Raw genomic sequence first — 26530 nt, forward strand, 5'->3', positions numbered from 1 at the left:
AAGCAGTACCAGGGTGCAAATCTGATGAACATGCACATGAAGTTAACGCTGTAACACTTGATGGGATTACTACTTTTCTCTGTAATAGATTCCCTCCTTAATTCCACATGCCATGGGGCCACCTGCCACTTTAACAAATACAGATTTTGTAGTGGAAGAACTATTTTATTTTCACATTATTTATGTAGCTTTTGTAATTGAAATTGAATCAAAGTTAATTTAGATTTTGATTGCAAATATGACTATTATATATTATGTCTTGTCCGTGCTTTTTACAAGTGCAGCTAAAGATGTTTCAATGTTTCAGTTTATGGGCTGTGCCAACAAAATTAAGTTATTCATAAAATGTTCGATAAAGTGAGCACAGAAATTTGCATAATGGCAATGCCACCAATACTGAGACATGTCTTGTAGGATCCAGGTCAGTGATTATGATATTTATGTTGTTGAGTAAATCTATCAGGTGCTTTCTCCCCTAGATCATAGCAATGAAGGATGGAATGGTGCTTAGAGAAGGGACACTAAAGGATATCCAGAACAAGGATATTGAGCTCTATGAACACTGGAAAACTCTGATGAATCGCCAGGATCAAGAATTGGAAAAGGTAAATAGACATTTAGACAAGGATGGCTTTTCTGAAAAGAAATATTCTCCATTTAAATTAAAAAGAACCCACCCCAAACTATGTCAGAAGAAGTTTTCAACTAGGCATTAGGCAGAACTGCATGACCTGTAAGGAGTTTTAAGGACTGGAGTAGGTTTTCCAGGAAGTGTGTGGTACATCCATCATGGGTGGTTTGTGAGGACACATTCCCCAAACCACCTTTTGGAATGTGGTGCACAGCTCATCCTTTGGTGGGCCATGGTATCTCTTATTCTGTTATTGCCATGAACATTTAGGATTCTCTAAAGGCTCTTTCTGAAGTTTTTATCATTCCAGAAGAGAGGGAATGAAAGACTGGAAGAAAGAGAGAGGGGAGTAGGTGGACAAAGCAGGATTTTCTGAAAGTTAAATCCTAAAACACTGTGCTTTTCGGTTCTGTGAGTGAAGTGACCCCAGTAAAGTTCTCTTTGAGGTTACTGTTGGTGCTGCCACAGTGGCAGACAGCTAAGCTGTAAATGAATAAATACACTTCCTTATTTCAGGATATGGAAGCTGACCAAACTACTCTTGAAAGGAAAACCCTCCGAAGGGCCATGTACCCCAGAGAATCCAAATCCCAGCTGGAAGACGAAGATGAGGGTATGTCTTATCATTTCACTTTATTTAATCTGTTCCTATGTTTCATTGCCTTTCCACTTCAATAGGTGACAATTCTGAGCTATGAAATACGAAGATGATGGTGACACTTGGTAATAACTGGGAAGTCCAATACTTTGAGCTGTTTATGATATGATTTATTTGAGGAATTCTCCATGTATTTGTGCAGGGATAAGGGTGTCACAGAACAAGTTAATTTCTTTGATAACTCACACTGCCTGGAGTTATTGAGGGATGAGAGAGAAGTAAAACAACAGAAATAATTGTAAAGAGAACAAATCGGGGTAGTTGTCAAGAGCAGGGCAACATTTCCCTTCCTCAAGTGCAGCCTGCAAGGCTGTGAGATATATATTCTTATTATCTGCAGAAAAAATTAAATGTCTTGTTTATACACCTATGAAACATGTATCTCCCACTAATTGTGTTTCAGTGTAATGTGATCAATTATCAGTTTATCACAGACAAAGCTTTATTGCTCTTGATTGAAGGGAAAATTGAACTTTTTTGTGCAACAGATGTTGGAGCCTCTGGATGGAAAGGTTTGAAGGGCTTTCTAGAATCTTCCATGCGACCCAAATTGCTCTGCTGACTGTAAAATAAAAGGAGCTGAACAGGTTGGGAAAGGCCTGGTCTCTGCTATAAATAGTCAGTTTAACTAAAATTAACAAAGCTGCAACAAGTCAAAGACTGACAAACAATAGAATTGCTTAAAGAGCACTGGGAAAGTCTTATGAGAATATGTCTGAAGTGTCTGCTGTTTTAAAATGACAAACCGAATGTTTTCTTTAAAATTAAAATTCAAGACAAGAAAAGAGTCACCCAAATCTAGTAAAACAAGGTAAAATTCCTAGTACTGAGTCCCAGCTAAACTTGATTTAATGTCTGAGTCACAGAGGAAGAAGAGGAAGAAGATGAAGATGATAATATGTCAACTGTCATGAGGCTGAGGACAAAGATGCCGTGGAAAACCTGTTGGAGATATCTCACCTCTGGAGGATTTTTCTTGCTCTTTCTGATGATTTTCTCCAAGCTGTTGAAACACTCAGTTATAGTGGCCATAGATTACTGGCTTGCTACGTGGACATCCATGGACAACACAAATGAAGCCAGGAATGCTGATGATGATAAGGTTAGCCATACCTCGGAGGATAAAAAGAAAGAAAGAAAGAAAAAATATTCTAAAGTAATCATTTGCTGTTCATCTAGTTACATTGGAAAGGTGATAGATGGAGTAAACTGGGTTATTATACAGGGTGGACAAATTCTTCATGTTAAAACAAGGCCATCCAAATTTTATCCACCTTTTTGAACATGCAAAACTGAAACAGGCTTGAGGGTAGAAAAATAATTGACCTTTCAAAGGAAGGGACCTCATACTAAAATTTTCCTTCTGGATTTTTTAACTCCTAAGTCAATGACCCCATTTTCCTAAGTACTGGCTGTTGAGTAATGTCCTGCCAGAAAAAAAATGTAAAAAAAATCTTCAATTGTGCTACTTAAGTACAATCTGCTTATAGCTGTAAATTTGATTAATATACAATATTGCACTGGAATCCACTTAGTAAACTTTCAGAAGGCTTGAATGCGTTATAACCCTGGCAGATGAGTCTAGGGTCTGCTCTGGGAATTTTATGATGCTTGAACTTAATAAAGTGGAATATCCATTATCTCTCAATTCCAATATCTCTCAAATGCCTTAATTCTTGAGACGTTCTACTTTGGTTGACTGAATTTCTTGGCCAAAAATGTGTGATCCTTTCTATTTATCCATTTAGTCCACCTTCACAGTTTTAAGAACTATCTTTTCATGGCCTTGAAGGGTGTTCATCAGTGGGGGGGGTGAGGGCTCTTAGAACTACCATAACTTCTGCTTATGTGAACTTACTGAATTGCAGATCAGTCATAGTTTTTTATTTCCCAGATATTATATAGGATTATAATTACAACTATGTAATATAAGTGATGTGACATAGTAGCTGATTGGTACCTTGGGAACCTCCTAGCAGAAAGCAGAAATGGGTGTTCATTTCTAGGACTGATATGTTTGTCATTTTATCAGACTTATCATGTAGCTGTCTTCAGCATCCTCTCTGGAGCTGGGATTGTCCTTTGCCTCATCACATCACTGACTGTGGAGTGGATGGGTCTCACAGCAGCCAAGAACCTACACCACAACCTCCTCAACAAGATCATCCTTGGACCCATCAGGTACAGCAGAAATTATATCCCCCCCAAAAAGCTCTGTGATCAAAACCTGCCCTCTTTGTACCTGGGAGGGCACTCCTCCGAAAAGCTCTCGTGGCCACCCTGTTTCCTCCAAGGCCTCAAAAAGTGAAAACAACTAGTGGTGAATTAAGGGGGGGAAAATTCCATTGCAGAACATGTGAAATTCTTCCCCCTTTTTTGTCTGGCTGAGATCTGTTGGATAACTGGCAGCCCTTCAAGGCTGGAGTGTCGCGTTCAAGCTCCAGGACAGCCAAACTCCGGCTCTGAGCAGTGACATGGTGACAAACGACACCAAGGCTTCTTCTAATGGCTGGGGACAGGTTTTGTGGATGACAACAGAGGCAGCAGGATGGCCAAAAGGATGCATGAATAACAAATCAAGTTATCCCAGTGCTTCCATGAAACTTCTGGGGCTGGTGACCTTTATCAGGAGCCAGGGACAGGCTGAGATCTTTGGAAGGGATCTTAAGTCTTGAGGGAGCAAGAATGAAAGTCCGGGACATAAGACAGCAGGTTTTTGGAAGAGGAGATAAAGCTTTTTTCTGTGGGGGAAATGCCAAAAGAAGCATTTGGACAGTCAGGATGCAGATTTTATATCTGTTGTGTTACTTGTATTTACTGCTTGGTTTTAGAGAAAGGCTGGAGACAGCTCTCTGTGTTCTGTCTGACTGGACTTTTTACCCAAAAATGGAATTCCTTTACAGGTAACTTTTTGGTTTTAATTTGTTCAACAGGTTCTTTGATATGACTCCATTGGGGCTGATTCTGAATCGTTTCTCTGCTGACACAAATATCATTGACCAGGTAGATGCATCGATATATTCTGTTTTATTGCACCTTGGCTTTGCAAATTTTCACTTAGATACTGAATAAGAGCATTAAATGTATTAAAGGTACGTATTATTAAATGTATTAAAATGTTCAGTAGAGAAAAGCATGGCAAAACAGGCACTGGGATTGATAAAAATATAAAGTAATATGGGCAAGTAACTATAAAATCAAATGTAGTGAGAGATGGAGACTCTCAGTTTCTTCATATGCAGATTAGTTGCTTCTGCTGGAAGATCTGGATTTGCAAAACATCATATTTTGAGCTCAAAACAGGAAAGAGGGTAGAATATAGTAACTTTAACTGTATAGGAGTAGATATGACAAATAAATGTTCCACCCTGGCTGTAGCACATGTGGATTTAGAGCATTCAGGGGAAGGAAAGGATGTTTCACTATGGCTGTGCATTAAAATTTTTGAATGAGCAGTGAACCTCAATTTGAGGGTGATGGGAACGTGGAAGAAAAATTAAGAGGTTCTAAAAAAGTTCACTGTATTTTTCTAAATACTTAGGATATGAAGAACAATTTTTTCTTCCTTACCTGCTATCTAGACGAGGTGGAAATGGCTCCTGTTTCCCCAGGAGATTTGAAGGTCTGACTTTTAGAAAAAAAAACCCCAAACCCACTGGCTCATTTAATTTTAACATTTGGGTATTAGACTCACAGAAACATGAAGTCTCCTGATGTAAAGAGGATATTGATGACTGCACAGTGGTATCATTCCACTTTCCCGGTGGTCCTCTATGGGAAAAGGGCTGTTATAGTGATTTTTTGCCTTATGTAAGTCTTTTATTTCACTGTAGCACATCCCTCCTACGCTGGAGTCTCTTACCAGGTCCACCTTGCTCTGCCTGTCAGCCATTGGGATGATCTCCTATGCCACCCCATGGTTCCTTGTGGCCCTCGTGCCTCTCGGGATAGCATTTTACTTCATCCAGAAATACTTCAGAGTTGCTTCCAAGTACGTATTAAAAAACAAACAAACAAAAGCCAAACAACAAAACCTGTCCTGAAAATTTCTTTAAAAAAAAAAAAAAATTGTGCTAAGAATTGTGATGGAATGTGAGGCTACAGGAGTAAGGGGAAAAGGGCCATGGCATCCTGCTTCTGATCCTGAGGCGTGAGTTTGGGACATACACAGGAGGGTTTTTCCAGGTGACCTGACTACAAATGGAATATTTAGGGAAGTAACACCAGTTGCATCACTTTTGTACACTGTTGTGTACACTGAGTCAGATGAGCATGAAGTCTGTTAATCAACTGAGCCAGCTTGCCTCTGGTCAAAGCTCCTCTTTGACCTTCTGAGGGTTAGTAGAGAATGGAAAATAACTCCCTGGATTAACATCAGTTGCTGCTTTTTCTTCATATTGGAGGAAAAAACCTCTACAGAAAGTCATTTCCACTCTACAGCATTTCATATCCATATTCAAACCATTTTGATGGTTTGCCTGGGTATAAAAAGTACAATTTTTCAGCAAAAAGAGCATCAGGATTTCTTAGACTCGTGCTAAATTCATTCTGTAAAACATCTTAAGCAAGCCTTTTGAAGGTTTTTTCTTAAATTGGATCCATTCTTCTTCCTTTTTTTTTTTTTGCTGGATTTACACCACTCTCTGATACTTAAAATTACTCACCAAGGCACCTGCTGACTTGCAGGGAGGCCAAAAGAATCTGTCATTATTAGCAGGTTATTATTATCTGGCCTTATCTTTGCAGTAGGCACATGCTACAGCATTAGCTGCTGTTTTGCAGCAAATAAGAAATAGATAAACTAGTAGCTTCTTATCCAGAAAGAGTTGTGTCAGTTATTCCCCTTAAATCCATGGAGCAGGGTGGGCACTGAGCAACATATTAATAATTTTGCTTCACTTTACCCTACTTTTCATGGTCTTTCCTCAGAATTTCCAAGATTTATTCTTAAGAAAATGACATAATCAGAATTCATAAACCAGGAAAATGTTTAAATCTGAAAGAATCTGCTTAATTTCTCTGAGGTTTTTCCAGAAACCTTGCTCTTACCCCACCAAATCTGATGCAGCAATAACCATGCAAGCTAGAGAGAGGTTGATCACCCCTCTAAGTCAGCACACACCTACACAAGCACCCATGGGCTCTGCAAGTCCAAAACTACTTCATCCATTTTATTCCCTTACTTTTCTGGGAAAATCTGTATGAGGAGTGTTGGGTTTTTTTAATTAATCTGTTTAAATTAAACTCTTTTAAATCACTTGTGAGGCATTTGGGGTTGGCTTGTGTTCTTCCAATGCAAAACAGAAACCAAAAAAAATCCAATTTATTTCTATAAAAATCAGTCTTGGGAAATGTAGGAGGAAGGAACAGCTTCAGCCAGTATTTATAACTTACTTGCACGCAGTACTCTGCAGGAATATAAGCTTCACTAATTTTTAGAAATGCAAATATTTACAGTATTTCTTGCAGCACTTTGTTGTATTTTCCATTACATCTTTCAAAAACTTCTGTGTATTTTCCATCATAAATTTGAAAGATATTTATCATCAAAACATAAGCAGTGAAATTAGCTCTGTGTACTGCAACATTCAGCATCATGGAGCACTTATTTCTCCTGGCCTGTCTAATGCAGTGTGCAAACATAGCAGGATTTTGATAAAGACTTTAAATCTCTAATGATCTGGCCTCTCTTCTGTTTATACAACTGGCTGCTGTGCCAATGGCAGAGTGTTACAGAAAGATGGATTTTTCTCCATGGTTTGGAAAACATTCCTGTTTCAGGAGACTGGAACTCTTTGGACTTAAATATCATTGCTCCAAGCAGGTCTTGGAAGTACCATTGCTAAATAATTGAGGAAATTTATCATTCATATTATTTCTCTGTCAGTGCTGTCTCTGTTTCAACCAGTGTGGTAATTTAAAACTGCAAATAGAAGGTCTGCTATCATCATCTGTTATATTTTACATTCAGCATGTTGTGGTACTTACAGATATGGAAAATGAAGCAAGATTTATATGGAAAGGCACCTTTTCTTTTTGTTAGACCGGCTTGTACAGTTGCAATAAAATAAATAAGCTTACAGATACACAAACCCTGTTTTATACCTGACCTAAGAGTCACCAATAACATGCTACAAAATTTAAAATCAGCCGTTCTGAATTTAAGTTCATTATATTAATAAATTAGAATGAGTGAGAATAACAGGTAATTAGGATCTGGCTAGCATGAATAACAGGTTTTTACCCAGGAGATACATGATAAATTCATTATCACTGGGGGACAAAGAGAAGCTCATCTGTGACCAAAAGTAGATGGATGAGGTGACTGGGAAATGATTCCAAGGCTCCTGTGGCAAGAGAGGAACATGATATTCCCATGCCAGTGTCTTTCTATACTATAGAGAGACAATTTTGTGTGTTCCTGAAAAGATTATGTGCAATACATGAAAGGTCCATCCTTGCTTGCTATGCAGTGAAATTTCTACAGCCAGAGATGTTTACATTGTAATGGGTGTCTGTTGTTTTTTGTGCTCCCAGGGACCTCCAGGAACTCGATGACAGCACCCAGCTCCCTTTACTGTGTCACTTCTCGGAGACAGCTGAAGGCCTTACCACCATCAGAGCATTTGGGTCAGTAAAACAAATTTTTAGAGTGAGGCTTGGCTTTTGGTCTGGCCTGTGCAGCCTCCTTGGAGCATGTCTGAGGGCAAGCTCTTGGATTTGATGAGCTTTCTTAAACTATCTCAAAAAAACCCCAAAAAAACCAACCAAACAAAGAAATTTTGTTTTCCTATAGCTTTTCCATGCCTTTAAAACCTTTTGCATATTTTCAGTAACACACTATTTCTGTATTGGTTTTCCACTGAATTAAAGATGATTATGTATTTCAGATATGATATTTAGACCTTTAAGCAGTCTGTTTTAGCCATGCCTTACCTGGGCAGCAGGAAGCTCCCTTTTGCCAAGCAGGCACAGGCATTGCTCCTTCAGACCCCCCTGCTACATCCTACAACCTCTGTCCCTGAGTCAGTGCTGTATTTAACCCACTCCCTGAGCAAGGAAACATCTTTATAGCACTCTCCAACTGAAAGTGTGCAGCTTGGGAGACTTTCCAAGAAAAATACAGCAGAACAGAGCTTGATCTTAATATTGTAAAACCTACCCTTGCCAATCAAAATTGAAAAATAAATTCCAGAAGATTCAGGTAATTTTTTCAGTTTCCCATGCATGTATTTTTTCTCTACTTACTACATGAAATACAGGCCAAATTCTCCTTGTATATTCACTACATTATATCTGGCATGACTGAGCAAGTCCCAGCTTGATGTTGCTCCCCAGTAAGCACAGCTTGCACTCATCCTGTGCCATGTAGAACCTCAAACCAGAGCAGACCTCACTGCAATGCCATTTACACACCTCTCTGATCAGCTTAAGACTGTTTCACCACTTCAGGCTAAGCTTTAGGGCCTGGGCTGTTAGTACAGGCTGTTGCAGTAAGGAATGTGGAAGGACAAGCAAAAGTATTGCTGTGTTGAAGAGACGTGAGCCAGTGGTCAACAGGAAATGTCTTAGCAAGCTTGATCAACCAGAATGACACACTGAAAGAGTAAATCATCATTAAGGCCTGATGCTGATGTAGCTGAGTGCTTCTTGAGAGGTTCAGAGTGGCCTTTCACCGTGTTGTCTCCTGAGAAAGAGGAAGGAGCTTAGCACCTCTTGGGAGTTGAACTCTACCTTATAAAACAGACATTGTGGGCTTGGATGGCAGAGAGCAAAAGGCAACCTGAGGGAAGGACTGGGCATCACAACCATCACTTGAGTTCTCCAGGAACTCTGGTGCTAATCAAAGCCATTTCATCTCCCTGTCTGTGCTCCACTGTCAACCAAACTTGAAGTCTCCAGCACTTTTTGTCAGCAAGCTCGTATTTACTGTTAGTCATTCTCTGCAGTTTGAGTTCAGTATGTTCCAGGATAAAACAGAGCAGCTCCTCACATAACTTACCACAAAGTAGTACAGTTGGATCAGAGAGCAATCTCAGTGACCTTTGCTGTTTGTCATCTGACAGGATAAAAGACTAAAGCGGCCCAGAAGATGAGCTGAACGTGGACAAAAGCACACGGATTGAGCATGTCAGATTTTCCATTAGGAAAACAGGAGTTTTGCTGCCAGGAAGGCAGATGAGCAGGATTGTCAGTGCATCTTTGCTCCTCCCCACGTCATTCCTGTTACCAGTTGTTTTGGGGAGGTTGCTTGCCATGTTTGCAAGCTGTGTAGAGGGAAGTAAAACACCAGTGGGAAACAGCAGAGGAAAAAAGAAGGAAATTTCTGGTAGAACAGGTGTTACAGGTGCTTCACAGCAGGGCCTTGAGACTAAAATGGAAGATAAAACAATGAGCTGCTGACTGAAGTTCAGCTGTTTTATTCAAGTAAGGGTAAGGAGCAGAGAGCAGAATATGAAACAAGAAGATGGTTTCCCTCTGACTGTGCAAGGCACCATGAATTTAATACACTTACACCAAGAGGGATTTCCCCCTCCCCTCCCAAAATGTACCTCAGCTCTTGGGGGCTCTGGCATACTTGGTTTTAAATGTGATGGGCATTGCAAATGGGAGAGGGAAACAGCTGACAGTGAAGGTAACACCCCTCATTTTTGCAGTTCAGAGATAATCTCTGGCTCTCCCTCATTGTAGTTTCCCAGTTATTTAGGCAACCTGTGACTGGCTGAGAAAACAGCTGAGCCGTGTGGCTGAAAGGTATTGATCTGTGGATTGATCTACATTAGCTGAGAGGTGTCACTCTTGTTACAGAGGTGTCACTCCTGTTGAAGAGCCCTGCAGCTGGCCAGGCACCTTTTCAGGCAGCTTTTTTTTGTCAGACCAGCCGGTACAGTTGCAATAAAGTAGCAGACGCACAAACCTTGTTTTATACCTGACCTAAGAGTCACCAATAACATGCTACAAAATTTAAAATCAGCTGTGATTAATACAATGAACTTAAATTCATTATATTAATAAATTAGACTGTGTGAGAATAACAAGTAATCAGGATCTGGCTAAAATGGACAGCAGGTTTTTACCCAGGAGAGACATGGTAAAGTCATTATCACTGGGGGACAAAGAGAAGCTCATCTGTGATCAAAAGTAGATGGAAGAGGTGACTGGGAAATGATTCCAAGGCTCCTGTGGCAAGAGAAGAACATGATATTCCCATGCCAGTGTCTTTCTATACTATAGAAATACTGAAAAGAATATGTGCAATATATGAAATGTCCATTCTTGTCTGCTATGCAGTAAAATTTCTACAGAGACATCTGAAATCAGCTTTTCAGATGGTAGGTCTTGGTGGTGGCTTGTGAGGAAGAAGCAAGGAGCCACAGCAGCACTCACTTGTTAGAGGACTGAAGGGTGGCCACAGCTATAAAAAATGGATCAACTTTGATAAGCAAAAGCCCAGCACCCCAGCGCTGGAGTCTCTTTCAGGGGACAGGCTCTGATCCAAAATCTGCTCCAAAACAAACCCTCCCCATCACACGGGTAGCTCTGGTTATGGAGAGTTGTGGCAGCAGGGAAGAGTTTTTAACCCAAAATCAGAAGGGCACCACGTTTTGACTGTGGGGGGGGAGAGGGAGGGAGGGAAGTCAGAGGAGAGTTAATGCTTCACCCTTAGAGGAGAGTTAATGCTTCACCCTTCTGTGTGTGAGCGTGTGACGTGTTGTAAATGTACCAACTTTGCTCTCGGCAGGCATGAAGCCAGGTTCAAACAGCGCATGCTGGAGCTGACAGACACCAACAACATTGCCTACTTGTTTCTGTCGGCTGCCAACAGATGGCTGGAGGTCAGGACGGTACGTTCGGATTCGTCCCAGCCGTGGTTTTGAAACCTTGGAAGCAAACAGAGGCTTTGCCTGAGGCGGAGAAGATAATAACGGGAATTAATCTCGCGCTGAGGTTACACACACAGCTCCTTAAAATAGAGCAGCATTGTTATGTTAAACCCACAGGGTTTTTTCAGCTTTCTTGGCCAGGAGTAGGAAAATGCAAGTTCTCCCTCATCTTTTGCTGCTGTGCTGTGTAGTGTGTGAAGAGAATGCAAGGACAAACATTTACATAACTTGAAACAAGGCTTTCTCTGCTACTGTGCAGCATCTGCAGACCTGCTCCAGCAGGAACTACTTTCATAGAAGGACACGGATTTTTGGTAGTTTTGTGAACTGTGCCATCATTCTGCCAGGGCTGTTTTAGGCACCACTCACCTTTTAGGTCCTGAAGTATCTCTCCAGCAGCAGGTTTGACCCCACAGCTGTAAGTTAAACCCCTCCTTGCAGTGCCCTTACTGCAGCTGTCAGTACTCTTTGTGGTTTTACTGTTTGATATCATGAAAGATGGCAGAACCAGACTCCAACCGGAAAAAAAATGACAGTAGGGCACAGAGCAGCCACTGACAGTGAAATAGGCTCCTGGTTTTCGTGGGGGCTCTCCAGGGACAGCACGTGAGGGACTTTCCTGATCTGCAAGGCAAGAAGAGGCAAGCAAAGCAACTGTGATTTCCTTATTCATCTCAAACCCAAAGAGCAGTAAATAAACAGAGCAGTGACCTGGTTCTGCTAGACACAAATAGCAACAGGCATTATTAATCCCCACATCAAAGGCTGGATACTCACCTTATTTTCCTGGTATGCTGTCAGAGCAACAGTTATTCTCCATTTCCTATGATGGCAAAGCTTTCCCTTGTGCATGAAACTCTCAGCTTCTTAGAGCATACAAGACCAAGCTGAACTTGCTTCCAAATCTAAGGCAGATAAATAACAGAGCAACAGCCAATCCTGGAATGAGCTGTGGCGATGCCTGTTAACGTCTCACAGTTTTAGGCTTGCTTACATGTGGAATGAACCTGATCCAAAAATATGCCTCGCTTCATCATAGCATTAGGAATAATGTGGCCTTGCCAGGGAATAGTTCATTTAGCTCTCCTTAATAGCACATTGGTACTAAGATCACCCAAAAGCTTGTAGGATTTTATAGCAGCTGTCAAGTCCTATCCAAGCTGCTGATGGAGTCTCAAGACCACTGTGGTTCCAATTCCCTGCATATGTCAATCATAAAATCTCAGAATCACATGGTTTGGGCTAAAGAGGACCTTAAAAATCATCTACTTCCAACCCTCCTGCCATAGGCAGGGACACCTTCCACTCAGCCCATGTTGCTCAGAGCCCCATCCAACCTGGCCTTGGATGCTTCCAGGGATGGGGCAGCCACAGCTTCTCTGGGCAACCTGTGCCAGGGCCTCACCACCCTCACAGGGAAGAATTTCTTCCTAATATCCAGTCTAAACCTCCTCTCTCTCAGTTTAAATCCATCCCCCACTAAAGTTTGAGTCTGTCATCTACTCTGCAACACAATTTACGGGCAGAAGAACCAGGCAACCCTCATTTGCAATCTCAGAAGGAAAGATTACAGGCATTATCAGACAGGAGGAGAAAAATGGATGGAAAATGTAATCCAAACTAAATATAGTGCAGGCTGCAGTGGGAGAGAGGGAATACCAAGGGTCTCATTAATCAGGCACCTTGATTCCATGAGATCACATGTGGCATTCACTTCAAAACTGAGGTGCACATCAAGAAAATAGGTTCCAGCTCCTGCAAAGCTTCTGCCAATAAAACATATGCATGACCTGTATAAATTCTACCAAAAGCCTTCCTGGATTTTGTGAAGTCACTGATACTTCTCTTTTCTGAGGAGGCAAACCCATGTTTTAAGAAGACCTGAAAGAGAGTGGAGAAAGTGGAACTGATTTGTTTTAGTGGTAGGAATTAGAGGTATCTTTGTTATATCATTCTTAGGATTTTTTATGTGCTTCTTTGATTTTTTGATACCTGCTCTATCTGGGGCTCCCACAGTGAGATACCAAAAGGATTTGCTGAAATTACTGGCCTGTTTCACTTGTGCTCAGCAAGTTGATTTAGAGTGTTTCAGGTTGAGCCCCACAACCTGTGACCTTCTCCAGGAAGAACAAACCAATAATTAAGTAGTAGGTGTCATTATATAAATAATTCTCAGTAAAGTTAAACTGCCCCTCAACTAAAGAAATGTTCTTGTTGCTGCCTTTTAATGTTGCCTAGAATCTTTCTCTCCCTGTCTCTCTCATTCCAGGATTACCTTGGTGCCTGTATTGTCCTGACTGCAGCTGTCACCTCCATCACTGAAGGGCCCAACTCAGGATTTGTGGGGCTGGGTCTCCTGTATGCCCTGACAGTACGTACCAAGGCAAAGCTTAAGAACTTTCAGACCAACCAAGTATTAATTTTATAATATTTTTATATATACATGGTTATCTTCCAGCTGTCTTAATCTTGAAAAAAACCCCAATCCTGCAAATAATGGATTCGAGCCAAAGTCGAGAGAGTTCAGGGCAACTTGGACTTGCTTCAGGCTTTATGAGCCAATTAGAAAAACACAGCCATTCCCAGGCCCTGCGTGCTCCCAAGCAGAGCAGGAAAATTAAAAATGCGTAAGAGGACCTGCCGTGCACTCTGGTTTGTATAACACAGTGTTGGTTCTGCCTCTACATGGCAAAACCTGCCAGGAAATACTATTCCACAGATTGTCATAATCCAAGTAATCTTTAACCAGAGACCAAATCAAATAATTGCTGAAGAAACAGAAACACCAGTTTTGCCTTTGGAGGGAAACTACTCAGATGCCTGATGTTGTCCATGCAATTCTGAATGGATTTGGGGACTGGGACCTTTGTAGGCATGGTTCATCGTGCCAGGCAGCAGTAGGAAAGCAGAGGAGATGGAGTTGGGAATGATGAGATTTTGGTGGTCCAGTAGCTGACTCATTTTGCCACTGTCATGAGCAGTGAGCTATTTTAGCTGAGGAGAGGGAGCAGTGTTTTAGTGTCCCTGGCTACGAGAGAGGCTGAGAGAGCACCATGGGCACAGAGTGGATTACAGTCACCATAGAGAGTAGAAATATTACTGAATTAACCACAGGAGTGGGGGCAAAAGCAGGATGATGACAGTGGCAGGAACAACTTTTGAAACCATGGCAAAAATCTGACTGCTTTAAAACACTGATATGATGGAGGGATATGGGTCTAACACAGAGATCTGCCTTTGCACCTAAATGCTGTCAAGCCGGTGGTTACAACAGAGTTCTCAGCAGCTGCCTTGGGATGGCCTTAGATCCCCTTTATGTTGTCATTGCAGCAGTGTAAGGACCTGCCAGCAACTGAGAATCAGTCCCAGGGCTTCAGCTTCCCTCAGAAAACATGCCTGGTAATCCTGCTTCATGAGCAGAGATTGGGAGTGCCGGGATGTCTGCATCATCCTTGGCTTCCTTGGTTTTAGCCTGTGTTTGCAAACAGATCCTTGGTGTGAAACAGGCACGTGCTGAAGTCTGGTGTAGCAGAGGAAGGAGTGCTGTAGTCACCAAGTGTTCACCTGTCCCTCTGCTTCCCCACAAGAACACTGGTGACATTCTGAAGACGGTTTGATCATTACCCGTGTCCCCTGGCACAGAGTTTTGTATTATTTCTCTTTGGAGGTAAGAGAGGACTGATGTTTGGACCTGGATGAGAGCAAACTGTACCAAGGCTGTGTTTACAGCAGACATCCATGGCTTGTTCTTTCCTCTTCTGTAAACACTGCCAACCCCCCTGTACAACTGTGAGCTGGTGGTTGAAGTGGTGGGTAGAGCTTTCTGGATGCCAGGCTCTGTTATCAGGTCTGGCAGTTCTGCAGAGTGTTCTGCTTATCTGCAAACTTATCCATTTCTATAACTGCCTGGCTCAGCAGCTGGGCACCAAATGAGGAGTTTCTGAACAACAAAGAATACCCCCTCCAGAACTCTATCTTAATGATCACTAAGTCTTACTTACTTACTAAGTCCTCTAAATTAACAACAGGTTTTGCTGAATCTCAGTAAAAGTTATTTTCTGTTTGCCTATTGCATCAGTATTAGGTTAGTGGGAAAGAAATGGGGCTGGGGGATTTATTCATAATAAAGTCCTTATTTGTCAGATTCAATGATCTCTCACAAAAAAAAATTACAAAGCCTTTCTCTGAATTATGTTTGTGCATAGGATGTTTTCACTGTGTTAAGTTTCTAAACCTTTAGCAGGTCTATAAAATAACTCAATTTTTAAAGGTTCTTGGCAATCAACTGTTACTAATAAGATCAATTTTTCTTTCTTATATATGCTCCTAAATACAGACTTAGGAATGTTTAGGAAAAAGCTTTACAATTTCCAACCTTAAATAGTCAGTCCTGACTACAAATCAGTTTGTTTAATCTACTGGGTATTGTTAGACAACTAATTGTCAACTATTATCTACTGGAAGTAATACCTTTACTATTGATCAAATCCTTTTAATTACAAATGAGAATAAAACACAGGAAGGAACTACTACTGAACTGATAGCACATTTTTTCCTCTTATGTTTCTGTGCTAAAAATTTCTTATACTTTTCCCCAAGAGAAGTGGGTTATCTAAACATATGCAGGCAGAAACAGAAATGAAATTATCATCAAATCTTTTCAATATATTTGCAAATGACAAACTTCCTTTATCCTTAGTTGCAGTCTTTGAAAGATTAGAAAATGTTGTACTTCCTAACAGAGCTTCCAGTTTTGATTCTTTTCTGTATTTCTCCTTCAACAAACAAGGATGGGAATACCAAGCATTAAGCTACTGTGTCAGGGCTGTTTGTGATGGAGTATGACTGCCTTGTTATGGATTTGATGCTGCTGCACTGGGTTTTGAGGTGGTGGAATGTCCCTGAGTGAGGCCAAGGGCTTTCCCAGATGTATCCAACCTTTATTTGCAAACAGGTAGATGAACAGGCAGAAGGCTGAACTCTGACCTTGTTTTCATTTTGTGATGCAGATAACCAACTACCTGAACTGGGTAGTGAGGAATCTGGCTGATCTGGAGGTGCAGATGGGTGCAGTAAAGAAAGTACACAGCTTCCTGAACATGGAGTCAGAGAACTATGAAGGCTGCTTGGGTATTGCACTCTAATCTTTTGGGGTTTTTGTGTGGTAATGGGAAAGAATGGTAGACTTGGTCATGCAAAATGTACACACCACTTTGGCCAAAATCTATTCTCATTGATGTGGAGGAACTACCATTGATGTGAGTGACAAGGAGAGCCAAAAGCAGCTATGAGATATGTTGCCCATGCCAGTCAACATGAAAAGAAATCCCTGTCTAATGCTGGGAAGACAGAGAATGGCCCTGTGGTACAATCAGGAAATACCAGTTATAGATATTTTCATATGGGAAAATGGTATTTCATATAGTATTTTCATTTTGTTCATGTGGGATGAATAAAACATCCATGTAGCTATTTAAGAAACAAACATAGGGATAATGCACCATCAGTCACACGCTTCACAATCTCTGACCTTTGCAGCAAATGGGGACTACAGGACAGGGCCACACTGTCAGACTTTGTCAGCTGAGGCCTGAGCTGCACCTCAGAGTTTGTGCTGCACACACTTCAGATTGCCTCTGAGGGGTATTTTAGAAGCGGTTGAAGGGCGAGACCGAGAAGGTTGGCAGGCTGACAAGCTTCCCTGGAAAGCCAAGCTCCTCAGTGTGGAGACAAAACCTGCTGCCTATTTGCAAACCAGGATGAAATACGAGCTCTGATAATGTCAACAGCTCGTGTTGTACAGCAGTAACAACATCCCCCTGACGCTGCCCTTCCTGTGCCGGTTACTGACCGCGGAACGCGCTCACCCTGCGCTGGACTCGCCATCCTCTGCTCCTTTGCCTTCTCCCCGTTTCACTGCCAAGACACACTTCAGCATCTGCCCTCTCTCCTTATGTGTTGAGAGCTGGAAGCCAAGTGCTAATGTGCCTGCCTGGCAGGTCCCAGCCCAGCTCCCCCCTTGGCAGGGAACTGGGGCTCCATTTCTGGAGGTGCCCTGGCAGGAGAGAGGGGGGAAAGGGGACTGTCCTAAAGGGTGACCCCTGGCAGCACTCATTTCAGTTTGTTTTTCTGTAACTATTTCAGATCCCTCTCAAGTCCCCAAAGACTGGCCCCAGGAGGGGGAAATCAAGATTGAAAATTTGTGTGTTCGGTATGAAAACAACCTGAAGCCTGTTCTCAAGCACGTTAAGGCGTACATCAAACCAGGACAAAAGGTATCAAGCAACTGCTCATCTTCCTCATCCTGGAGCAGATCCCTCCTTACTGTGTTTGCTTTTCTAAGGTAGCAGAAAAGCAAGAATGACAACAGCTTGCAGTGGCAGATATATACATTGACAATCCTCCCTGAGGTCCCTGGGCATGGGTCAAAACCTTACACTGATAAGAGCTGGTTCTTGGTTGGGATCAGCTTTCCTTATCAGAGTCCCATTTCTTTCCAAGTCCATCTCCATCTCATAGAGGGAGCCTGGGTGGCAGATGAGATTAGACCTGGAACACCAGACTGGAACTGAGTGAAAATGCAAGAATATCTCATATTTCAGCAAAGTGTCATCGGAGTCCAGATCAAAACACAGAAGTTTTGTAAATGTTCCTGGGACAAGTCCTTATGATGTAGAGAGGCAGAAAAAGGAAGTGTGTCTTGCCATACTGTTTTGTTTTTCCCCTGGTGTCTGCCTCTGCCTGTTGGGAAGGACCTTTCTAGTCACCAGCAGCACAACCCAGTCCAGCTTTCCCAAAATAACTGCAGGTCTGATTTACAGCTTCCCTCTGCAAGGAAGTGACATCTTGCTGTCTTTTGCAGGTTGGGATCTGCGGTCGGACTGGCAGTGGCAAGTCCTCCCTGTCTCTGGCATTCTTCAGGATGGTGGACATATTTGATGGTTAGTTTTCACTGGGGGATGTTGTCACTCCTAACCTGCTCCCCCCTTATTTCTTCAGAATGAGCGAGGAGACTTTTTGATGGTTTCCATCCTGGCTCTTGGATACTTGATTAGAATGGGGTTTGTTATGCCTGATCCTTCAAAATACAAAGTGTCCTACTGTGAGCAACACTCAGTTCTTGCAGCAAATGTTGCACACAGACCATACCTCTAAGTTTTTAAAAACTTTTCTGTGGATGCTCTGACAAAACAATGTGTCATTTCTGGGACATGATGAAAAAATATGTAACTCTTTGGAGTGTTTAAATTTCTCCCTAAAGAATAACTTCATTAACTTATTATAGCTGTCAAAATATTAGCAGAGTAGAAACTAGAACTCAACAAGTCATTCTCTAAATATTTATTTTTTATTTCATTGTGGTTTGTCACAACTGCAGCACAAACTGCCTAAAAGTTTGGAAATATTTGGCTGTTTTCACTCTCCCAGCTAATTGGCATGAACTGGTATGCAGCAATACCCACTCTGGCATTTACAATATAGATACATGTGTGCTGTTGTAGGATTATAGAAACCCACTGGAAAGTCATCCTTTTGTTTCAAAGGTTTCCTTGTTTCTAATTTAGCCATTGTGCATGGAATGTTTTCTAGGAAACCCCAGTAGGATGTGGGGGGATAAGTGAATCTGATGCAGATAATACTTGCTTTTGTTGTGGTTCTCTGCCTGTATGTATCTGTGGTAATAGGCTTCTGATTCATGGCCAGGGTTCCTGGTTATACAAGCATTGCAAACAAATAATAGCTATGTTTATGGCCAACGTGAAGTTTCCTTCTACTTAAATATCCTTGCTGTATATTTTATTTGTCTGCTTCTTCTGCATCCCTGATTTTTCCCGATGGGAATGTCTAAGTCTTTTCTAATCAAGCTCTGTTTATCCTTTGTGCACGTCCCTCTCTCAGCTAGACCAATATTTGGCCTCTGTGCTGCTCCACTTCTGGGTGGGGTTCCTGACTCTAATAAAAGTTACATAACAAGATTTCGAGTAACTTTGCTAGAGCCAAGATTTCATTCATGTTGTTCCTTAGATCTTTGTTATCTCTTCAAATCTGTATGTGTTCCATTTTATTTCACTACTCTTGCTTCTTTCTTTGTGCTTTAGTGTTTCCCTTCTCTTGCCCTCTGTTTCAACTACTTCTCATTTCTCTACTGTCTTGCTTGACAGATCATTATTTTCCCAGTTTCCCAACTTCTCTCAAATTTACTTTTTCCCTTCTCATCTCCTCTTTTCTTTTCCTTGAACACCTTGGCTTCTACCAAATATGCATTTCCTTAGAACAGGAACGCACAGATCAACCTACAAGATGCAGCATCATGACAATTGGGAATGACAGAAGAGACACACGTGCACAACTCTGAATATCCATGTATTTTCCACATGGAAACTACGGAAGTGCCTGATGAAAATACCCCTTACCATGTTCTCATGCAGTTTTACCTGGCCCATCCCATCCCTGTAACCTGGAGGAAGTTTCCATGCCCAGGGGAAGTCAGTGGGGTCAGTCACTCCTAGATTTTTTTTGAGGATTCAAGGGAAGAAGGAGATTCCTTCTGCCCTTATCACCATCATCCATTTACAGAACAGCCGAACAGTTTCTCTTGTGCATTTTTCCCATCTCCCTTGCCTGAATATCACCCGTTGCCACACCCAGAACATCATAAATCAGATTTTCTGATGAGATCCATGTGTTCATTGACCTGAAGTAGTGACTAGAAAAGGAAAAAATCCTCTTTCTTTACCCATTATCCCAGCTGTTCCCGCAACTTCTTGTTAGGGAATGAACTGCTGGGAGAAGGAGTGATTAATGTGACTGCTTCCAGTAATCTTATGGCAACAGAGCAGTATGTGGCTAATTTGCATCAAATACTCAAATGGAATAGAGCTGTAGGAATGAGCATGAGTGGAGCAGGACATCCTTTTTGTTTTTCTGATCAACCTCTTGATAAAATGTTGATACCACCCCATTCCTTCTGAAGTTTGAAGGATAGCTTTGTCTCCTGATGTATGGGTTGCAGATAAATAAATACATATATTGTGCACAAGCAATTGTGCACAACCTCAAAGTAAATATCTACTGCAACTGCTGAATTCCAGGGGAACAAAGAAAGGCCCAGGATGTGGCTAACTACAGAAGTTGCTCTTGCTCTTGTTCTGTTTGGCTGTAAAGCTCAGGTTGCCCCATAATAAATCATCTTTCTGGTACTATCATTAATCACAAAGCAGGAAAGCCATGTCTTTTGTTTAAGGAGGGTGGGGGACAAAAAAAAAAGGCAGGGAGCAAGGTGATAGTGTCACTAATAAGCTGGGATACCTCTGGCTTGTGTTGTTACTTAAATCCACATTTCCCAGGTGGATGACAGTGCTGAGAGGTCACAGAGGCAGAGCCCAGCCCAAAGGAGCTGTTTTCCCTCATGTCTTCTGCATGTTGTTTCAAACAGGGAGGATAATGATTGATGGAATAGACATCAGCAAGTTGCCTCTTCACACTCTGCGCTCCCGACTCTCCATCATTCTCCAGGATCCAATCCTGTTCAGTGGCTCCATCCGGTAGGTGTCTGTCATCGGGGGGACAGGTAGCATTGCATGGCCTGTTTGGAACAGGAATATAAGGAATAGGGAAGTAACCTGCCTAGTTCAGTCCAACCATATGCACACAGTCTGCCCAGGGGAAGTCAAGTGGCACATACCATGCCAAGGTGTTAATTTGCAGAAGAGTTGAATGTAATTTCAGTAACGAGACTCCTGTTACGGTTTTCTTTGCAGCTTTAACTTGGATCCAGAATGCAAGTGCACTGATGACAGACTCTGGGAAGCATTGGAGATTGCTCAGCTGAAGAACATGGTCAAGTCATTGCCAGGAGGCCTTGGTATGTCTGAAAAGTCTCTGGGAACACAGGACAATAATAAAATCGTACATGCACATATAAACAAATACATGTGATCTGACACTCTGAACCATCATGTAGGAGTTGACAGGCACGTAATGAAGATTCTCTCTCCATGCTAGAGAGAATACTCTTACTAAAAAGCTGAAGAGAAATCTGTTTTTCCACGCACTGTGGAAAGATCCTGCAGCACCTCAGCATGATGGTGTGATTCTTGGGGCTGGCCTGTGCAGGGCCAGGAGCTGGACTTTGATGATCCTTGTGGGCCTTCTCCAACTCAGAAAATTCTATGATTCTATAATTGTATGATCATAGTGGGATAATTAGTCAGTAAGGACTGAAAAGAGCAATTTTACCTCCACTCCTTTAGCAGAATCTAGCTCTGCCAGCAGAGCTGCAGCTCTTGTCTAGAACACTGACAGAGTATTTTTCTTACCATTTCAGATCCAATTCATGAAGGAAACTCACATATTTATTTCCATATTAAGCATATTTCATACTACTAAGATATTACCCTGCAGCCTACCAAATTTCCTAACAAATTTGGGCCAACTATTTGAGCCAACTGTTCATTTAATGATGTATTGCTCCTTTCCCAAGAAGCTGTGCTCACTTTTCTTGGTATCACTCCATTCCACTGTTCAGTCAAGATTATGATTATTAGCTTTTCTATTTTGGCCCTGGAAATAGTGCACAAGCAGATCTTCCACAGACAGTATTTCAGTGGTTGTGACATTCAAAGTAACTGGTTTTATTCCAGATGCCATGGTCACAGAAGGAGGAGAGAACTTCAGTGTGGGGCAAAGGCAGCTCTTCTGTCTGGCCCGAGCCTTTGTCCGCAAGAGCAGCATTCTGATCATGGATGAAGCCACAGCATCCATTGACATGGCCACAGTGAGTAAAGCAATTAGCACCATGGAGAAGAGGCACCCAAGTGTCAGTCATGAGATCTCAGCAGCATAAAAAGCTGACTGGTTTTGCTTCTCTCTTGTGCTTGGTTTCAGCCACTGCTCTTGATGTGGCTTGGGGATTGATGCCCATGGTGAGGGAGGGAAAATGATAAAATGAAATGTTTTAGAAAATCCCTGATTTCGCGTTTCATTACGTTTCATTACCACCTCTGGTCTGCTGAGCAGATCAGAGATGGTATGGAATATGATGGTCTCTCTTAGGCACTTGAAGACACATAAATTAAAATGCAAAAAGGATGAAGTAACTGAAATGAGCTTTTCCTTTGACAGGAGAACATCTTGCAGAAGGTTGTGATGACTGCGTTCGCAGACCGCACGGTTGTAACGATAGCGGTGAGTACTGGTGCCAGAAAATGCTCTTTCCTCACTCCTCAGGCAGTTCATCTTGCCTTCCACCCATTAAACATCACTGTATAAAACTAAAAACATCACAACATAGAAGGAAACCACAAGATCAGGGTATTCCCAGATACCAGAACAAGTCAAGACTGGATCAACATGAAATCTTTCAGCAAATGCTGTCTTGCTATCAAACTAAAACACTTAGATCTCAAGAAACACTTTATAGAGAACTTCACCATCTTCAGTGTCTCCAAGAAAATGTGAAGTCAGTCTCACTAAAAAAATTGAAACCAGATGCGTGGGTTAAACTGTTATTGAAAGTTGTGTCAAAATCTAGGTTTGAATTTTGCCTCTGAAGTCTATGTATGCTTAGTGCCTACAATCATGATGTGGTTTCTCAAGTTGGGTTATCTTTTCTCTCTTTCAGGATAAAAAACTGTGTTTATGATAAGGGTTTAAAAAAACCTGAATCAATGGGAATCGCCCAAGCTTTAGGATCTCTTCAACTAAGGCTTTATAGTATTTTTTCCTGTTTTCCTGCCTTTTCATGTGCCCAAAAATTCCGTAAATCTGTGCAGGTATGCACATGAATGTGCAGACATATACATGCACACACATGGTGGATACCATGAGGAATATTTCCACCTTGTGACAGCAGGCTTAGTCAACAAACAGATGTTTTCTCCACGGGATAAGTGCATGTTTCAACAGCTGTTTCATTTACTTTGTCTGGAATCTGGTCCTGTGGTCAGAGATTAGAGTCAGGCCTCCTGGACTCTGGTTTCGAGTCTGTCAGTGACTAGTTTGTGTCAGGCAAACCACTTAACCCAGCTCATTTACAATGTGCTGTGAGGTTCTTGGATGTGTAAATGCTCAAGATGCCAATGGTTTGGGTGTTCTACATTTACACACCATTCCAATTTTCAGTACTGTCCTTCTGACTGGGATTATACAATAATAGAATGGCCTGGGTTAGAAGGAACCTTAAAGATCATCTTGTTCCAACCCCCTGCCCTGAGCAGGGACACCTTCCACTAGCCCAGGTTGCTCAGAGCCCCAACAAGCCTGGCCTTGGACACTTCCAGGGATGGGGCAGCCACAGCTTCTCTGGGCAACCTGGACTAGAAAGTCCAGTCCCTCATCACCTTCACAGGGAAGAATTTCCTCCTAATATCCAACCTAAACCTCCTCTCTGTCAGTTTGAAGCCATTCCCCCTTGTCCTGTCACTCCATGCCTTTGTAAATAGTCTCTCTCCATCTGTCTCCCTTCAGGTGCTCTCACTTTCCTTTTGCTTTGCCTTTCCAAATCTGGTGTATCAAGCAAAACAGCACACATTAATATTTAGCTTTCCTGACAGAACTGGCTTCATTTCCTTCCTCTCTTCGCTCACGGCTGACCCTTCCTTCACCCAGCTGTTTTTCTTTTCTGTTTTCCAGCATCGCGTCTCTCACATCTTGGATGCCAATCTTGTCCTAGTCCTTTCTGAGGGCTTTCTAGTTGAATGTGACACTGCCTCAAACTTACTCCTCAAAGAGGACGGCCTGTTCACCACTTTGGTGAAGACTCACAAGTAGACTCTCTCAGTCCACACTGTCCACGAGACTTCTGGCTCTTTGGTAGTTATTTTTACCTCTTTAGCTTCCTTTCACTCTGCTGCCTTTCTGCTGCACAGCCCCTGAGACGACAGTGCAAGAAGGTGTTTATTGTGTGGTTCCTGGGTTTGTTTAATTCCATGACTATTTATGCTAAACACGGGTAACAAAGCTCAGACATTGAAACTGTCATGTCAAAGGAGCCCAACCCATAACGTGATCCCTGACTTTCAGCCTGTAAAGAGAAACATCCCACTTTTAAGAATTCATCCCATCTATACCTGAGTGGGTGTATTCACACAAAATTAAACTCAAACTGGTTTCATTCCTGTTGCCCATGGGGTTAAACTATTGCCTGGAGCACACTCAAATTAGATCTCAGATAATTCATTTATAGAAGGGGATAGCCCAGAGGGAGAGTAGACTGGTGGGGTACAGAGACCAAGGAGCAGAGCAGGATGCTAAGCCACCTGGCAGTGCAGGCATATCCAGGATGTTTCTCATCCATATTTCCTTAGGGGAAGAGGTATGTCAGGGATACCATAGGATTTATTCCAACAGCTGTGCTGTCTGTAATGGCAATTAGCACTCAAAGGTAAAGTGCATGCTTAGTATTTTCAGGCTTGGTGGCCCAGGCTGTAAAGAAATCTGGCTGTAATCTGGACATCAGATTAAAGATAAAGTACAAGGACCTACTCCAAATACAAAGGATAAACAAGGATAGCCTTTCCCCAGCTTGCTGTGCCTGGCATTAGGCCTGTTAATGACCTGCAGTGGGAATTATCAAAATGAAAACTTGTGTTTGTTTTCCTTTCGGGCAGCATCGGGTTCACACCATCCTCACTGCAGACCTGGTCATCGTCATGAAGAGAGGGAACATCTTGGAATATGACACACCTGAGAACCTACTTTCCCAGGAAGATGGCATCTTTGCTTCCTTTGTCCGGGCTGACATGTGAAGAAACCACATGATGCAATTTAACAGCTTATTTTTAAACAAATGAAACGCGAATATTTTCTATTCAATGTAACATCACTTTTACCTTTTTTGTCCTTTTTTTAGAACTTCTTTCTTCACACTTCCATCTTCCAAAATAATAAAACCTATTGCAATACATGTATGCCTTGAAGCAATAAAAATGTCACTTTATTCAAAGCTATTAAAACTCACACGCACACACACATGCACGCATGGAGAGAGGAGTTCTTGCTTCCTGGGAATTTGGCATTTTCCTTAGACTTTTTATAGACTTTATTGTCTTTTATAGAGAGCAAAAGAATGCACTGATCTTATAAAGTACATATGTTAGGCTGGAACTGGCAACTGAATCGTGCACTTTGTCAAGGAAACGAGAGGTTCCCCAGAAGCATTCTGTCCCCAGAGGGGAAAAACTGGGAAAAAAATCCAACCCCGTAAGGCCTGGGGCAGTATGCTGCATTCCAAAGGCATAAACTTTGCTCTCCAAGTTGTAGTGTAGGAGCAGTGAATGAGGGAAAGGAATTTCATCAGAAACAAGGAAATCCTTCCTGTCCTTCACTCCAGTTAGCACGCTTTACTTGTGACACTACTATTTTCAGTGCAATGATGGCTTATTCCTACAGTCAGTTCTTCCTAAATCCATATTAATTCTGCCAGCTTTTATCAACCAGAGATTCAAATCATCTTATAAATATGCATGCTTTGATAGGCTTACAGAAGAATTTTGTACAGTATCTCAAGATTTTGTATTAAAATTCATCTGAATTTATAAACTTGGTATTAGCCAATCTTTTAATCATGCCCACTAAAATATTCTACTTAATTAACCAACCACTAATTGTTTTGTATGTCTTTAATCCTTCATGTTATTTTTTTTTTATCCTGGGATAACCTTTTCCTTTACCCATTTCTGGCACATCTTTGCATCAGATCTAGTACAAGGAGGTATGATTTTCAAATTATTACTGTATCTTGAAAAATTAGGTGAAGTTAGATAGATATTTAGCTCATGCAGGTTTGGAAAGGTTGCTTGCACTTGACTAATACACATGGTTAAATCCTGATCCATGTCAACTCCATGTAAATCTCCAGAAGGAGTTTCACACACATATTTTCAAAGGCACAGATGAGACATCAGCTTCTGTAACAGCATTCAATGTGATTCTTATTCACCAATTGCTACAAAATTTAGGAAGACCACGAGATGAACTTAAACCTACTTTTAGTGCAATTAAAATAACATAAGACACAGTATTTGGCCCAAAGAAATGCAATGAATTTTGGAAAAGTTCTAGGGCTTAAAACTGGGATCACATTTAGTCTGGTAGCATAATAATTATACAGTGGTTTATCTCTTTTATTGATTTTTGGAGGGTTTTTTTCCCTCTGAACTATTGTAAATAAAAGCCGTGTGACACAACTAAACAAAGAAGCTCAGTCTTGAACAATTTATGAGGGGAAGTACTTCTGTGATTTCCCTGTCTACTGCTGTGAAAAGTTTTTCTTCTTTTCTGGATTAATTCTCTGTGTTGACCTTTGTCATACAAATAAAATAAACTAAAAAAACAAGCAGATGTTTGCAGCAGAAG

At 41.7% G+C, this 26530-nt stretch overlaps 1 protein-coding gene across 10 annotated transcripts in view; it reads left to right on the top strand.

Annotated features, from left to right (window-relative positions):
- Positions 1–25102, top strand: part of ABCC9 (ATP binding cassette subfamily C member 9) — a 68968-nt gene extending 43866 nt beyond the window's left edge. For 8 of the 10 annotated variants that reach the window (XM_018083637.2, XM_018083640.2, XM_018083642.2 and 5 more), the window contains 18 exons: positions 480–605; positions 1148–1244; positions 2156–2391; positions 3322–3470; positions 4223–4292; positions 5123–5280; positions 7827–7919; positions 11032–11134; positions 13443–13544; positions 16183–16303; positions 17318–17448; positions 18036–18114; positions 20610–20718; positions 20935–21038; positions 21817–21950; positions 22298–22360; positions 23807–23986; positions 24784–24895. In XM_018083637.2, the coding sequence (XP_017939126.1) occupies positions 480–605; positions 1148–1244; positions 2156–2391; positions 3322–3470; positions 4223–4292; positions 5123–5280; positions 7827–7919; positions 11032–11134; positions 13443–13544; positions 16183–16303; positions 17318–17448; positions 18036–18114; positions 20610–20718; positions 20935–21038; positions 21817–21950; positions 22298–22360; positions 23807–23944 (2013 nt within the window). In that variant the 3' untranslated portion in view covers positions 23945–23986; positions 24784–24895. Of the gene's footprint in view, positions 1–479; positions 606–1147; positions 1245–2155; positions 2392–3321; positions 3471–4222; positions 4293–5122; positions 5281–7826; positions 7920–11031; positions 11135–13442; positions 13545–16182; positions 16304–17317; positions 17449–18035; positions 18115–20609; positions 20719–20934; positions 21039–21816; positions 21951–22297; positions 22361–23806; positions 23987–24783 lie in introns of all 10 variants that reach the window. The other 2 variants (XM_018083639.2, XM_018083643.2) reach the window with 1 other exon arrangement.
- Positions 25103–26530: the final 1428 nt, after the last annotated feature.

Source organism: Manacus vitellinus, unplaced genomic scaffold (assembly GCF_001715985.3).
Source record: "Manacus vitellinus isolate BGI_N305 unplaced genomic scaffold, ASM171598v3 scaffold_66_pilon, whole genome shotgun sequence".
In the NCBI taxonomy this organism is placed as follows: Eukaryota; Metazoa; Chordata; class Aves; order Passeriformes; family Pipridae; genus Manacus; species Manacus vitellinus.